At 42.0% G+C, this 12,500-nt stretch overlaps 1 protein-coding gene across 3 annotated transcripts in view; it reads right to left on the minus strand.

Annotated features, from left to right (window-relative positions):
* col7a1 (collagen, type VII, alpha 1) overlaps window positions 1-12,500 on the minus strand; it is a 77,638-nt gene that overhangs the window by 40,622 nt on the left and 24,516 nt on the right. For all 3 annotated transcript variants that reach the window (XM_042089575.1, XM_042089573.1, XM_042089574.1), the window contains exons 22-41: window positions 11,371-11,490; window positions 10,562-10,711; window positions 10,250-10,386; window positions 9,586-9,712; window positions 9,191-9,331; window positions 8,849-9,024; window positions 7,861-7,902; window positions 7,722-7,748; window positions 7,525-7,569; window positions 7,161-7,265; window positions 6,605-6,676; window positions 5,901-5,936; window positions 5,687-5,740; window positions 5,254-5,325; window positions 3,315-3,410; window positions 3,152-3,178; window positions 2,898-2,936; window positions 1,176-1,247; window positions 829-888; window positions 70-105 (exon numbers count right to left, since the gene is read on the minus strand). In XM_042089575.1, the coding sequence (XP_041945509.1) occupies window positions 70-105; window positions 829-888; window positions 1,176-1,247; window positions 2,898-2,936; window positions 3,152-3,178; window positions 3,315-3,410; window positions 5,254-5,325; window positions 5,687-5,740; window positions 5,901-5,936; window positions 6,605-6,676; window positions 7,161-7,265; window positions 7,525-7,569; window positions 7,722-7,748; window positions 7,861-7,902; window positions 8,849-9,024; window positions 9,191-9,331; window positions 9,586-9,712; window positions 10,250-10,386; window positions 10,562-10,711; window positions 11,371-11,490 (1,634 nt within the window). The remainder of the gene's footprint in view (window positions 1-69; window positions 106-828; window positions 889-1,175; window positions 1,248-2,897; window positions 2,937-3,151; window positions 3,179-3,314; window positions 3,411-5,253; window positions 5,326-5,686; window positions 5,741-5,900; window positions 5,937-6,604; window positions 6,677-7,160; window positions 7,266-7,524; window positions 7,570-7,721; window positions 7,749-7,860; window positions 7,903-8,848; window positions 9,025-9,190; window positions 9,332-9,585; window positions 9,713-10,249; window positions 10,387-10,561; window positions 10,712-11,370; window positions 11,491-12,500) is intronic.

Here is a 12,500-nt window from a genome sequence, read left to right on the forward strand (position 1 = left end):
TTCTCCTTTAACTGACTGATATTATTGATCACCTGTCTACACAAAATCATGTGATTAATTAACTCTTACCTTATTTCCTCTTTCACCAGCGGGCCCTCTTGGACCCTGAAAACATTATGAATTAGGTCTCATTCAAGAACACAGGTCCTAACAACCAGTGTCTAGTGTCTAAGATCCATCTAAATGATTTGAGAGATAGGTTGTCACTATCTCCACAATTATTGGTGTCCATCATCAAAGTTATGTAATTAAAATTAGTCAAGGTTTTTCTATTTCAGAGTGATTATCAAGGTACAACTGAGGAGATAAAATCAGCAAAATGTCACATTCTAGTGATAATATACTTCCACTGAACAAACCACTCCTTTTTACGCTTAATCCTTGCTATGTCACTGTACTGGCAAAATCATGAATACTGTAGATGCTCTTTACATTGAGTGGATAATTGAGTAATTACCCCTTCAGCAAATCCATACAGTACATGACAAACTGGCAGGCCAAAGCACATCCCTGATTTAAGCAACACTCAGTATGCAAATCCAAGCATGCACTGCAGCTGCAGGACTCCAATAAATTAGCAAACTCACATCACAACAAATGTGTTTTGTAAATATGTTTTTGTCATTTTTGGCAAAAATCTCATCTCAATAACCTCACTTAAACTTAATCAGATATGCGTTTGGGATCTTTGGGAATGAGATGTTTGTCAAATGGATTTCCTTAGGATGTTTGGGAATGAGATGTTCGTCAAATGGGTTTCCTTCGGATCTTTGGGAATGAGATGTGTGCCTGATGGGTCATCCAAGGATGTTCTGGGTGACTACTCACTCGTTCACCGGGCTCTCCTTGAATTCCGGGGGGGCCAGGCTGACCCTCTGTGCCCTCACCCTAAAATATACAAATTCGGTTGTCACACAAGCACTGTCCAATTGAACACAGACCACCAAACCAAATACTTTTAATAATTCACACAGTCGCTCACACAATCACTCATTCAGTCACACACTTGAAACCAATTAAACTGTTGTCATTTCTGGACATAGTGTAGATTATATAGCTCCATGTACTTTAAAAGGGCTCTTTCTTACTTTTTTACCAACATGCACATGCATGCGCACACACACCACAAATACACAAACACAAACACACACACACACACACACACACAAACTCACCTTGTCGCCTTTGGACCCCTTTAATCCAGGAAGCCCTTTTGGACCTTCTGGACCTGGAGGCCCTGGTATCCCCTTAAACACAAATGCACACACACACTTACTGTACACACAAACCAGAATGCCAAACGCCAATATTACAGTACATCATCAGAACAATATGAATCTGTACCACTGTTGCTGATAAATTGAGGAAAAAATCAAGTGTGGTAAAAAAACAAAACTACTTTCGATGGCTTGTCCAGCATAGTTGAGCAGCTCAACTGTCCACTATAGTATAACAACTTATTTAAGCCCCAAATATTTGGACAGAAAGATAACAGAGAGGGCTTTCCATTTGATGTTTTTTTTCTTTTGTTTTTTACATGTTTGCTAATGTAGGGTCAGTGTTGCACGGTGGCCGATACAACAAAGTATTACAATACCCTGAAATTAAAAAAATGTCACAATACCTAATTTGTTTAAGTATCGATACTTTTAAAAATGTCTGTGTTCTTTTGAAGTAACATGCGTGTGTGCAAGGCATGCTTCTAGTGCCTCCCCAAGCCTGCCAAGTATAGCTGTCGTGCCATAAATAGCGAGCCATGGCTGCTAGTTTAAGTTCAGGCCACGGACCTTGTGTGAAATGGGCCTAAGTGTAATAGTTTAAAAATCATAATGAAGTATTGAAATTACTAAATATTTGTAGTTACTAGTAATTATGCAGATTATAAAATACTATACATTATTAACAAAATATATACACTTTATATGAATTCCAAAACATATGAAACAGAAACATATCATAAACATATTAGCCATAATTTTCTGTGCGCACGCGTGTGTGTGTGTGTGAGGGTCGAGCAGAATCTGGGATGGTCACTGGTGTGAGTGATCACACTATATTAAATATTACTGGTGACGTCAAGGTGGTGGGGGCCCCCAAATCAAATCAAATTTTAAAAAAGTATTGACTTGGTATCAGTATCAAAACAATAAATAAATTGACCTGGTATCGGTATCGAAACAATAATTTTGGTCTCGTGACAACACTATGCCATACATATACAGTACCCTCCAGAATTATTGGCACAAGCATCAAACCAGCTAATAGGCTAACATAAATAAAACCATGCCAATCTCTAGGTATGGTGAAGGGTATGTGATGATGTGGGGCTATTTTAATTCCAAAGTGCAAGGAAACTTTATCAGGATGCATAGTATCCTGGATCTATGAAATAACTGGCCTTTAAAAATAAAAATCTCCCTGCCTCTATGGGAATTTAACATAGGGGTGCCAATACTCATGACCCCTGTATTTTAAGAAAGAACATTTATTTATTTATTTATGATACATTATTCATTCACAAAGAAAATTGGTGTCCTTATAGGTTGGATATTTCCTCATTTTATAACTTAAGGCATTAAGATCAATATCCAAAAGATGATTTTATATTCCTCTTTTTAGTCAACTTTAGCAGAGGTGCCAATAATTCTGGAGGGTACTGTATGTTATAAGGTCCTTTCCTGGGATCAGAGGAGGTCTTCTAACTCCCAAAGGTCAGGCAGTACGCATTGTGATTATCACACTCTCTGGCTCATATCTGATGTGTGTTGGACCATTTGCAGTAAACCTCAAACCCTAACTCTTTATGAGACATGCCTGACCTTTTGCCCAAACTCCCTGTCCTTCCTAAAGAGTCTGAGGAGTCGTTGCGATGTAAGCAGGGTCCTGTGTTAACTTACTGGTGCTCCGGGATCCCCTTTGGCCGCCACGCCACTGTCCTATAAGGCAAGGAGTGTGTGTGTGTGTGTGTGTGTGTGTGTGTGGGAGGTGGGGTGGGGTGGCAAACACAAAGGAGAGACAAAGTGGAACATAGAAGAATAGAAAGAGTTAGAGGAGGGCAGTGATGTGGCTTACATTTATCTAATATCGTTTTTTATACCGCACAAGAAGCCATATATAGTAGTGCATTAGCAAAGATAAGTGAATTGGTCACCCTCTCTCCTCGATCCCCCTTCTCTCCCTAAAGAAAAGACAGTACAGGGGTTAGTGAACCACAGATACAGGCTGCTCTAGAATGGCAAGGGGGTGTTTGAACATGTGGCCATATGAACAATCTATTAAAGTGGATGATGATGATGATGATGATGTCCCCTGACCTTAATGGAGATACCAGGGGTACCTGGTATCCCAGGGCGACCATCCTGTCCAGGTGTTCCAGCAAGTCCCTTTAACCCATCACCACCTGGCCGACCCTGAAGGAGAGAGAGAGAGATACAGAGAAATGGAAAGAGTGAGAGGGAGAGAGGGAGAGAGGGAGGGAGAGAAAGAGGTTAATATAAAGAGACAGAACATAGCAATGAAGGGGATTGACCGAAGAATTTGTTGGTACTCATTGGTATTTGTGGGTGCCCGCATTAGGGCTTGCGGTTTGTTTGTTTATGTTGCTGACATAAGGCATGAGGCTACACCAACAAAAGGATATAAAACTTACTCCTCAGTTTAAGGAATCTTTTCACAGTCACAGAATTTACTTTTCAAAACCTGGTACTGATATTGCATGTAAAATGAAAACATGTCCTCTTTGCCAACTTACCAACTATTCATTTTTGCTCACTTACCGCTACTCCAAATTGTTATGGTAAAACAAACTGGTTGCCATGACACCGCCGCGTTCATACACCTTTTTGGTTGCTTTGCTTAGACTGTGCATTTATATGCCCAACATACAAAGGACATATTTTAAAGGACATTTCACAACCTGACAATGGACTGTTTAAACCACTGAGGTCAGGCAGACGTCTCTGTTTCCACATGGTTTAAACAGAAAGACTGAGGAGGAGTTTCTTTCTTTGTGGGCAGCCGTGGCCCACTGGTTAGCACTCTGGACTTGAGCAAGGCACCTAACCCCTCACTGCTCCCCAAGCGCCGCCGTTGTAGCAGGCAGCTCACTGCGCCGGGATTAGTGTGTGCTTCACCTCACTGTGTGTTCACTGTGTGCTGTTTGTGTTTCACTAATTCACCGATTGGGTTAAATGCAGAGACCAAATTTCCCTCACAGGATCAAAAAAGTATACTTATACTTATACTTTCCTCAAGCCATTCACGTCCTGAACGCACATACGACTCTTTAAACTACATTACATGGACATGCCATACTGCACTTCCACATACTGCACTTTTACCCCCCCCCCCCCCTCCCTTCTCTCACAGTTAATTTATTAAATTCCTTCTAAATCTTTCTTTCTTTAATCCTTATAATAAGACACTTATGCAGAGGAAAGTTGAGCATTGTCATGCCATTTCTACCCTGGAAATCCAGAGTTCTCGCGAGAGCACAATTTGAATTTGCTCACCGAGTCACTCTGGCAATCAGTAATGAAGCTCATTCCAGGCTATGCCATTTCACTACATGTGTTACAACAGCACCTCAAATGTACAAATAAAAAAAAAACATTTTGCTGAATTAGGCCCAAATTTAACCTTAGATTTTTTATTTATAACCCAACACTGACTTGGGGAGATAGAAGGCGATCAATATGCATGGGCGTCACTATCACCATAACCCCTAAATTAGCTTGGTAACAATAATGTCAATCACCAATAACTACCAATATGATGCTGTTTTAATCACCAATAACTACCAATATGATGCTGTTTTAATCACCAATAACTACTAATATGACGCCATTTTAATCACCAGTAACTACCAATATGATGCTGTTTTAATAACAAATAACTACCAATATGATGCTGTTTTAATCACCAATAACTACCAATATGATGCTGTTTTAATCAAAACAGTAATTTTCTCTTCTGTGAGACTACACCTCCCTAACAAGGGTCAATGAAAAGCCAGTTTGAATGGGGAACAAAAACAGCTTCATAAGTCAAAACATTGTTTCATGTTGGATATAATAATAAAAAAGAAAAGTGATGTGTGAGTGTGTGTGTGTGTGTGTGTGTGTGTGTGTGTGTGTGTGTGTGTGTGTGTATACAGTATGTGTGTGTGTGTGTGTGTGTGTGTGTGTGTGTGTGTGTGTGTGTGTGTGTGTGTGTGTGTGTGTGTGTGTTATTTAAATGAGGCCGATACATTACCGGTATTCCAGGGATTCCAGGCTCTCCTTTCCTCCCTGGTAATCCAGTTCCAGCTACTCCACTGGACTCCCCCTATCAGGAGTCACAGACAACACAGTCACAAACGTCCCCATAATGCAACATGCTACTTCCTTTATCATGCTTCAGTGGCTTACCGTAATCATTTCAAAATGTCCCTGAGTGTGTTTTACCTTTTGCCCTTTGGGACAGAAATACCTTTACAGAGCAAGCAGCTCTGGCCTTATAGGCTCTGGCTCACATGACGTGAACATTACTTTAAATGCATTATCGCTTCAATACTCAATATTGAATGATTTCATGAATAAAGCGCGCATACAGGATTACGGCTGGCGGAGCCAATGCATGCTACATCCTTTATCATGCTTCATTGGCTTACCGTAATCATTTCAAAATGTCCTTGAGTGTGTTTTACCTTTTGTCCTTTCTCTCCCTTCACGCCAGATGCTCCAGAGGCGCCTGGTTCCCCCTGTGAAAGAAAAGACACATACTGTAGATTTGTGTTTGCTGTGTATGTGTGTGTGACAGAGAGAGGTGATTGTGTGAGAGGAGGGATTTCAGTTTTGTCTGTGTGTGTGTGTGTGTGTGTGTGTGTGTGTGTGTGTGTGTGTGTGTGTGTTTAAACTCACAGGATCTCCTCTAACCCCAGGAATACCCTGAGATCCCTGTAGAGAATAAGACAATGAACACTTTTACCAAACACATATAATTTGCAGACTTTCAAGACACTCCGATACACATGCATATATACAGTATACAGTAGAACATCATCATATGAAGTGTTAACCTAGAATTCTAGACGCACCCTAGTGGCAGCAAAAGTAATTTGCAGCCAGGGTAGTCTAGCAACTCTCCGTTGGCTTGCAAGCTGGAAAAATTAAACTTCGATCAGGCCAATCACATCGTGTATAGTCGGTGGGCGGGCTTAACATAATGGCGGCAGAGTTGCGACGGTTCTGCATGAGTTCCTTGCTAGTTGAAAACAAAGAAGATGGATGCTGCTGCTGGCGAACAGCGCAACTCGAGTTAAGCTTTTTTTAAGTTGGCAAAAGTTTAATCAATTAGCCAGTAACTAGCTGGTGGGAAAACACATGGGACTCATGAGTTGTAGCGCTATCCTAATGCGTGCAGAGGGAATTTGAAAGGCAACCGTTTATCCCGCCCCTTGGATTGAGCACTGCCAATGGTAATATCTTGATGTGGGTCTGGCTCGTCAGGCTAATGAAGTGTATCAAACGTCAACTTAATCTGTGCTTTTGGAACACCCTCAGCAGTGTGATATCTATCTAAATGAGATTTAATTGGTCAGTGCAGTGGCTTGTGATTGGCTCACCGGAGATCCAGCAGGGCCAGCACTTCCTGGGCGGCCAGGGACTCCGGAACTCCCATCCAATCCTGGAAACCCCTGAGAGACAGGTAGACAGGAGTTTAGAGTGACGTTGATTTTACATAACGAGGTCAGAGAACATTATTTATCTTTTACCGCTTAATTATGAACTCTTTTAGGAGCTATGTGTATGATGTTTAGTTTTAAAACCTTCAAGAAATGTCCTAATGTGAAGAAATGCCCATTTTGATAGGATGTCCAAAACACCCATGCTCTTTGTTGTCCAGTCATCCACTAAAGCTGTGTGTGTGTGTGTGTGTGTGTGTGTGTGTGTGTGTGTGTGTGTGTGTGTGTGTGTGTGAGAGAGAGAAAGTGAGTACAGTATGTGTGTGTGTGTGTGTGTGTGTGTGTGTGTGTGTGTGTGTGTGTGTGTGTGAGAAAGTGAGTATATTATGTGTGTGTGTGTGAGAAAGTGAGTATATTATGTGCGCGTGTGTGTGTGTGTGTGTGTGTGTGTGTGTGTGTGGTCTGTGTCTGTGTCTGTGTCTGTGTGTGTGTTTACCCTCTCTCCTTTTTCTCCTCTGACTCCCACTGAAGGTCCTGTGCTCCGACCTGGAGGCCCCTCTGGTCCACGAGGGCCTTCTCTACCTGGCACCCCATCACGTCCCTACATTCACACGTACACGAACGCACGCACGCACACAATCATTTATATATGTGTCTATAATGCTTCATGGGTACTGACTTTACATGTAAATAATAAACTGTTATTTGCAGGGGCCAGTCACATACACACATAAATAAATTAGGGGGCCAGTCACATACACACAGAGAGAGAGAGAGAGAGAGAGAGAGAGAGAAAGAGAGAGAGAGAGAGACAGACATACAGACAGACAGACAGACAGAGTTGGTGTTAGGACACTCACAGGGTCTCCTTTTCTCCCATCGTTCCCATCACGGCCCTGTTCACCCTGCAATCAAACAAATAAAACTGATCACCATCAAACGAAACATGACAAGAACAACAACAAACAACGCCAGAATATTATCAACATATCACAAATAGACATGTTTTTTTCTGATGTGCTATTCTGGTACTTTAAAAACAGCAAGGCTCATTTACCTTTTGTCCCTGTTCTCCTTTCTCCCCCTAAACATGATAAAGAAAGAAACAAACAAACACAGACATGAATATGCATGTACTGCACATGTACAATCATTCTTATGAACATGTGGCAATGTATGCATTTGATACGACTCACATTTGGACACTGAACAGTGCATAGCTCTGGACCAGGAGGAATCTAAAGTTCACAAAAACATAAAAGACAAAAAATATATGAAAATAACTAAATCATTGTTCTATAAAATAAACAAGTTATAAGCACAACACATTCACTATAGGTTGTACAGTCAGGGATTTCAAAGGAAGTCACATTTGTTTGTGTTTAATATTTATTTTATTTATTAGTAGACACTTTTGTGCAAAAAACATACATCATATCATTCTTAACCAAGAACCAAACAAACATGACAGAGACCATTTTTTTTATTACAGAGTACTCACGGAAAGGGCAGCTAGTGGTTGTTATGGGACTGAAATCATGTAAAAACCCTGACTGCACCTTTAAGGACTGACCACTGTTCAGATGAGCAGCCAGTGTGTCGCCACTGGGTCATGCTCTCGGTGCCTACACCCCTCATGGCTCCACTGGTTCCAATCAGAGTGTGAGTCTGGGGAAGCTGGCGCCCAGGGTGCCCACTGCCCAGTGGCGGGAACAGTGAAGCAGTGGACTCACGTAGGTGTGAGAGATATGACCTGAGACTGTGTTGAAGACATGACCTGAGACTGTGTTCTAGATATGACCTGTCATTTTCTATGGATTACTTGTAATACTTGTGTGCGTTCAGATACTTACTGTAGTCGGGTAAGTATTCATATTTTTTACTTGTGATATTGCTTCCTTTAGTGTAATTGTGTTCTCAATGTTGCCAATGGTATGTCATTCTGCAAATGCATCGATAGAACAATGTTTGCTTACATAAATATGAAGTATCTCTCTGTATCTATTTCTGTTACAGCACCGCACATGCTCATATAATTATCAGAAATGTATTTATTGTTGTTCACGTACTCTTCTCAAGCTTCCATATCTTCCTCTTCTCTCCGCCCCTCTTCTACTCCTTTCCTTCCTCTCTCTCCCTCCCTCCCTTTCTTTCCCTCTCTCCCTCCCTTCCTCCCTCTCTCACCGTTACTCCCGTCCCCCTGGCAACGCCGCAGAGTAAGTCGGCCAGCTCCGGGTGGTAGCGGTAGAGTTGCGCTGCGTCTGACACATACAGCAGGTTCTGGGTGCTTCCGTCAGTTACCACACGTCGCAACTCCTCAGAGTCCGCTCGGCCAATTCCCACTGCCAGCACTGTCACTCCTATATATATACATAAACACACGCACACACACACACACACACACACACACACACACACACACACACACACACACACATATGCAGAAACATATTAAACATTTGCGTGTCTACGGGATATTTACTCTTCCAAAGAAAATCAGGTGTTCTGTCTGACATCACAGCTCACCTGTGGCCCTGAGCTCTGTGGCTGCCCTGATGGCATCATCAGTAGATCTATCATCGGTAATGAGCACCACGACTCCCGGCACGCGCCTTCTCCCGGCCGACACCGTCAGGAAGTATTGCTGTGCGTATGTTAGCGCCTGACCTACAGACACAACAACGTTACACAACAACGTTAGCCCACAGCAACTATGGACACATCCTATTCCTCCGCCTCCGTTCCAGACCTACACTTTAAGTTATGCTGTGCAAAACAATAAGTCAGGGTGAGAAATGGCACAGTGACAATTTGCGCTTACATACAGTACGTCACAGTTAAGATTAGGGATGGTTAGCAATGGTCAGGATGTTTGCTTAGTAATATATGTGTCCACTGTGAATAAATAAAAGCGCCCCTACCTATTGCATTCCCACGGCCAGCCGAGAAAGGAGTCGACAGAATCTCCTGGAGTAAAGTCTGACTGTTGCTATGACGATTGAGCAAGAAGTGCACTCTGGGAATATCACTGTACACTAAGACCCCCATCTAGATAGAGTACAGAGAGTACAGATCATTAACATGTATTATACACACACACACGGACGCGAGCACACGCACACACACATACATGTTCACACACACAGACGCGAGCACAAACACACGCATACAGATAGACCGACAGTCAGACACATACGAAGACTCTCGCTCTCTCTCTCTTAATAACTCTCTCTCTCTCTTTTTCTGTCTCACATACACAAACACAAACACACAACCACACAAATAGACACACAAACACACACACACACACACACACACACACACACACACACATAAATAGACAGACACACCTACACAGCAAAAAGAGCACATAACATGCAAAAAGTAACACAGACTCTCTAACACACACACACACACACACACACACACACACATAAAAAGACAGACACACCTATACAGCAAAAAGAGCACATAACATGCAAAAAGTAACACAGACTCTCTAACACACACACACACACACACACACACACACACACACACACACACACCAGCGCACACACACACATAATACACACAGACACACACCTGTGAGTCTCTGGGGCTGATGGTGGTGAGAGTTCCTGCTGCGCTGGTGAGCAGTGAGAGGACAGGGTCCCTCAGACGAGAGCGATCTCTAGACGCAGGGACCAGGAACACCACATCCAGACGTCCGTCCACACACACTGCAGGACACGCAGCACACGGGTCTAGGTGTGCACTCTGCTGTGTGTGTGAGTGTGTATGTATGTGTGTGAGTGTGTGTTTGTGTGATTGTGTATGTGTGTGTGTGTGTGTGTGTGTGTGTGTGTGTGTGTGTGTGTGTGTGTGTGTGTGTGTGTGTTTATGGATGTACATTACCTGTGCGCTCCTCTACAGTAGCCACCTGTCCAAGCTGGTTCTGGTAGGTGGGTTGTAGGGAGAACACATAGCGTCTGCCCAGCCTCAGTCCAGACACACGGAATGAGTTTGCTGATCCGTTCAACACCTGTGACAGACCCTCTCCTGAGTCTGACACATTAACACACACATCAAACTGGTTAGGTTTCAAACGCAGTCCCACAATGACTAGCCTATAAGGAGAAGATGACTATACAAACAGATGATAACACAAACAAGTGGGAGAACTGCGAAGACACAGAGGATCATGGGTAATCCTCCTGATCAGTAGAGCTTCTATCGATGCTATAGAGCACAGTCTGGAATAAAGCCCTGCTTACCGGTACATTGCCAACGATAACTATAAAGCCAACTGTATAAATTGCGGTTTTAAATAGCGTTGTAGCAAAAAATAATTGTAACGTTTCTACTGTACTCTGTAATGACAGTATAAAGAACAACATTGTTGGGGGATCACTTACAGAGCCCTGTTGTGATAATTACAAAGGTAAAAGCCAAGCAAGTCAAGTCAGTTTTATTTAGTATAGCACATTTAACATGCACAAAGTGCAACCCAAAGCGCTCCACATACAAAACATTAACAAAAAAACAAGACAATAAGACAAAAAATGCCAGACGGAGCGGCGTAGTCGCCAGCATTGACACCACATGACAAAAACATTTTTAGGTTAAGGTACTTGTAAACATTAAGCCGGTCTTAAGGTACTTGTAGCACATACAGTATATACATACAGCTATACAGTATTACATGGAACTATTTAATCATTCACCTTTTTCCTCTCTCCATCGCAGAATGTAAGATGTGGCACCTACTATGGGAGTCCACCCCAGAAGCACTGAATTCTGGGTAATATCGATGACCCGTAAATCTGTTACAGATCCAAGGGCAGCTGGACAACAGGGAAGGGGGTGGGTAAAAATGGCAAATGTATTTAGTGTCATAAATATGTGGCAATTGAGTTGAAGTAAGTAAAGCTGTGCAATACAGCCAAAATCTCACCACATATCCCAATAATGATAGATGTCACCATTGAGCACATTCTTTTTGTAAATTCAATTTAAAAATGTCATAACTAAACACATGGAGAGGCCTATTTCTTATTATATTATAAAATAGGTACAGTTGGCGAACAAGGCCCATAATGCAATGTAAATGTAGGCCTATTTCAGCAACCTAGCCATTGGCTGTTTTTGTTATTATTAACTTTTATTTTATTCATGCAGATTTTTACTCCTAATGAAAGTCAGAAGTGATTTTCTTGCTTAACGATGGCAGGGCTGATTTGGGACGCCTACAAAAACAATACCGCGCAACTGCATCATCAATATCACAATATGGTTATCTTGGGGAAGAATTCAAACAATAGTCGATACACAATATGATATGAAACTATCCTGACTCAAAGTTGAAGTAATCCCTGATTTACACCAAGTCTGTCTGCATTAATGTCTGTGATGCAGGTTTCAGAAGCATCCCAAAAACTCTCAAAAACATATTAGGCACTGATTTGAAGCAGGGTAGAGAATGAGCTTCTGGAATAACAAGCCAGAACAACAAACAACATGTTGCAGAACGTACAGAACACAGAAAACCTGGTGGAAAATAGGGGTAAGTGAATACAGTCTTTTTAAACACTCTCCTAGTTGTCTCTTAGTAGTCTGTTACCACTGCATATTGAATCACAGGGTCAGTCCCTGCCCTGTTACTGCAAGCGCCTCATGCTTATACATCCTCAGTACATTCATGTGGATCCTTGTTTTAATATCTTTAGTGTCTTTTACTGTTCTTTTTAGTCATGTGGATTTGTTTTTTTTATCATCCTGTTTATGTTGTTGTGTGTGGTGTCATAAGCTACCGGGACCTTGAATTTCCTTGGGTATCTATCTACTGTATCTATCT

Source organism: Alosa sapidissima, chromosome 4 (genome assembly GCF_018492685.1).
Source record: "Alosa sapidissima isolate fAloSap1 chromosome 4, fAloSap1.pri, whole genome shotgun sequence".
Lineage (NCBI taxonomy): Eukaryota > Metazoa > Chordata > Actinopteri > Clupeiformes > Clupeidae > Alosa > Alosa sapidissima.